General features: G+C 38.7%; 2 protein-coding genes across 4 annotated transcripts in view; both read right to left on the reverse strand.

Annotated features, from left to right (window-relative positions):
- The window catches only part of LOC119586487 (ADP-ribosylation factor-like protein 13B), a 20121-nt gene that overhangs the window by 15444 nt on the left and 4026 nt on the right, over positions 1-651 (reverse strand). The window lies entirely within an intron of this gene.
- Positions 1-651, reverse strand: part of LOC119586486 (tRNA pseudouridine(38/39) synthase-like) — a gene marked incomplete at its 5' end in the record, with an annotated part of 3099 nt that overhangs the window by 890 nt on the left and 1558 nt on the right. The window contains 2 exon segments of the mRNA XM_037935223.1: positions 54-179; positions 299-495. Of these exon segments, the coding sequence (XP_037791151.1) occupies positions 58-179; positions 299-495 (319 nt within the window).

Below are 651 nucleotides of genomic sequence, written 5' to 3' on the forward strand. Positions count from 1 at the left end.
GGACTTGGAATCTAGAATTAAAAACTACTCATCAACTGGAAACCAAAACATACCAAATCAGTTTGGGTTGTCTGAATTTGCAATATCAGTCTGTAAGCTTGAAGAAGCACTCTTCTGCAGAATGTCTCGATCTAACCTCTGTCGTTTCACATAATGTTCCACTCGTGTCTCTAAACTTTCTGAAAATGGGAAATGGAGTTATACTAAAGAGGAAAATGAAACAGAGGAGGATAAGAAAGCAAAAATATCATCTACAAATAATTTTGTTATTATTATAACTCACCGAACATTTACTTACCACACGTTGGTCGGGAGAGCAGAGGCCGATACACTTTAGTTCTAGCTCCAGGAACTAGGTTCAGGCACTGGTACTGTGGTTTCATGGAGGCGGCTGGCAGGGTATCCTTTGAAAGATGTGAACCTTCCTGTTTCATGCAATTCATCAGAGAATAACTGGCTTCTAGATCCCAAAGCATGCGTCTGATCATTGTGCTCCTGTAATGATAAAAATGAGATAAGTTTGTCCAAACATTTTCTTCACACTCTCATTATTATGGGTTGGAAGGAGGGACTTGAATTGTAGAACTTTTTGTGAACACTTATAATTGCGCATCACCTGGGAAACATTTCTGTGAAATACCATACTCAATT

This window comes from Penaeus monodon, chromosome 21 (genome assembly GCF_015228065.2).
Source record: "Penaeus monodon isolate SGIC_2016 chromosome 21, NSTDA_Pmon_1, whole genome shotgun sequence".
NCBI classification, from domain to species: Eukaryota; Metazoa; Arthropoda; class Malacostraca; order Decapoda; family Penaeidae; genus Penaeus; species Penaeus monodon.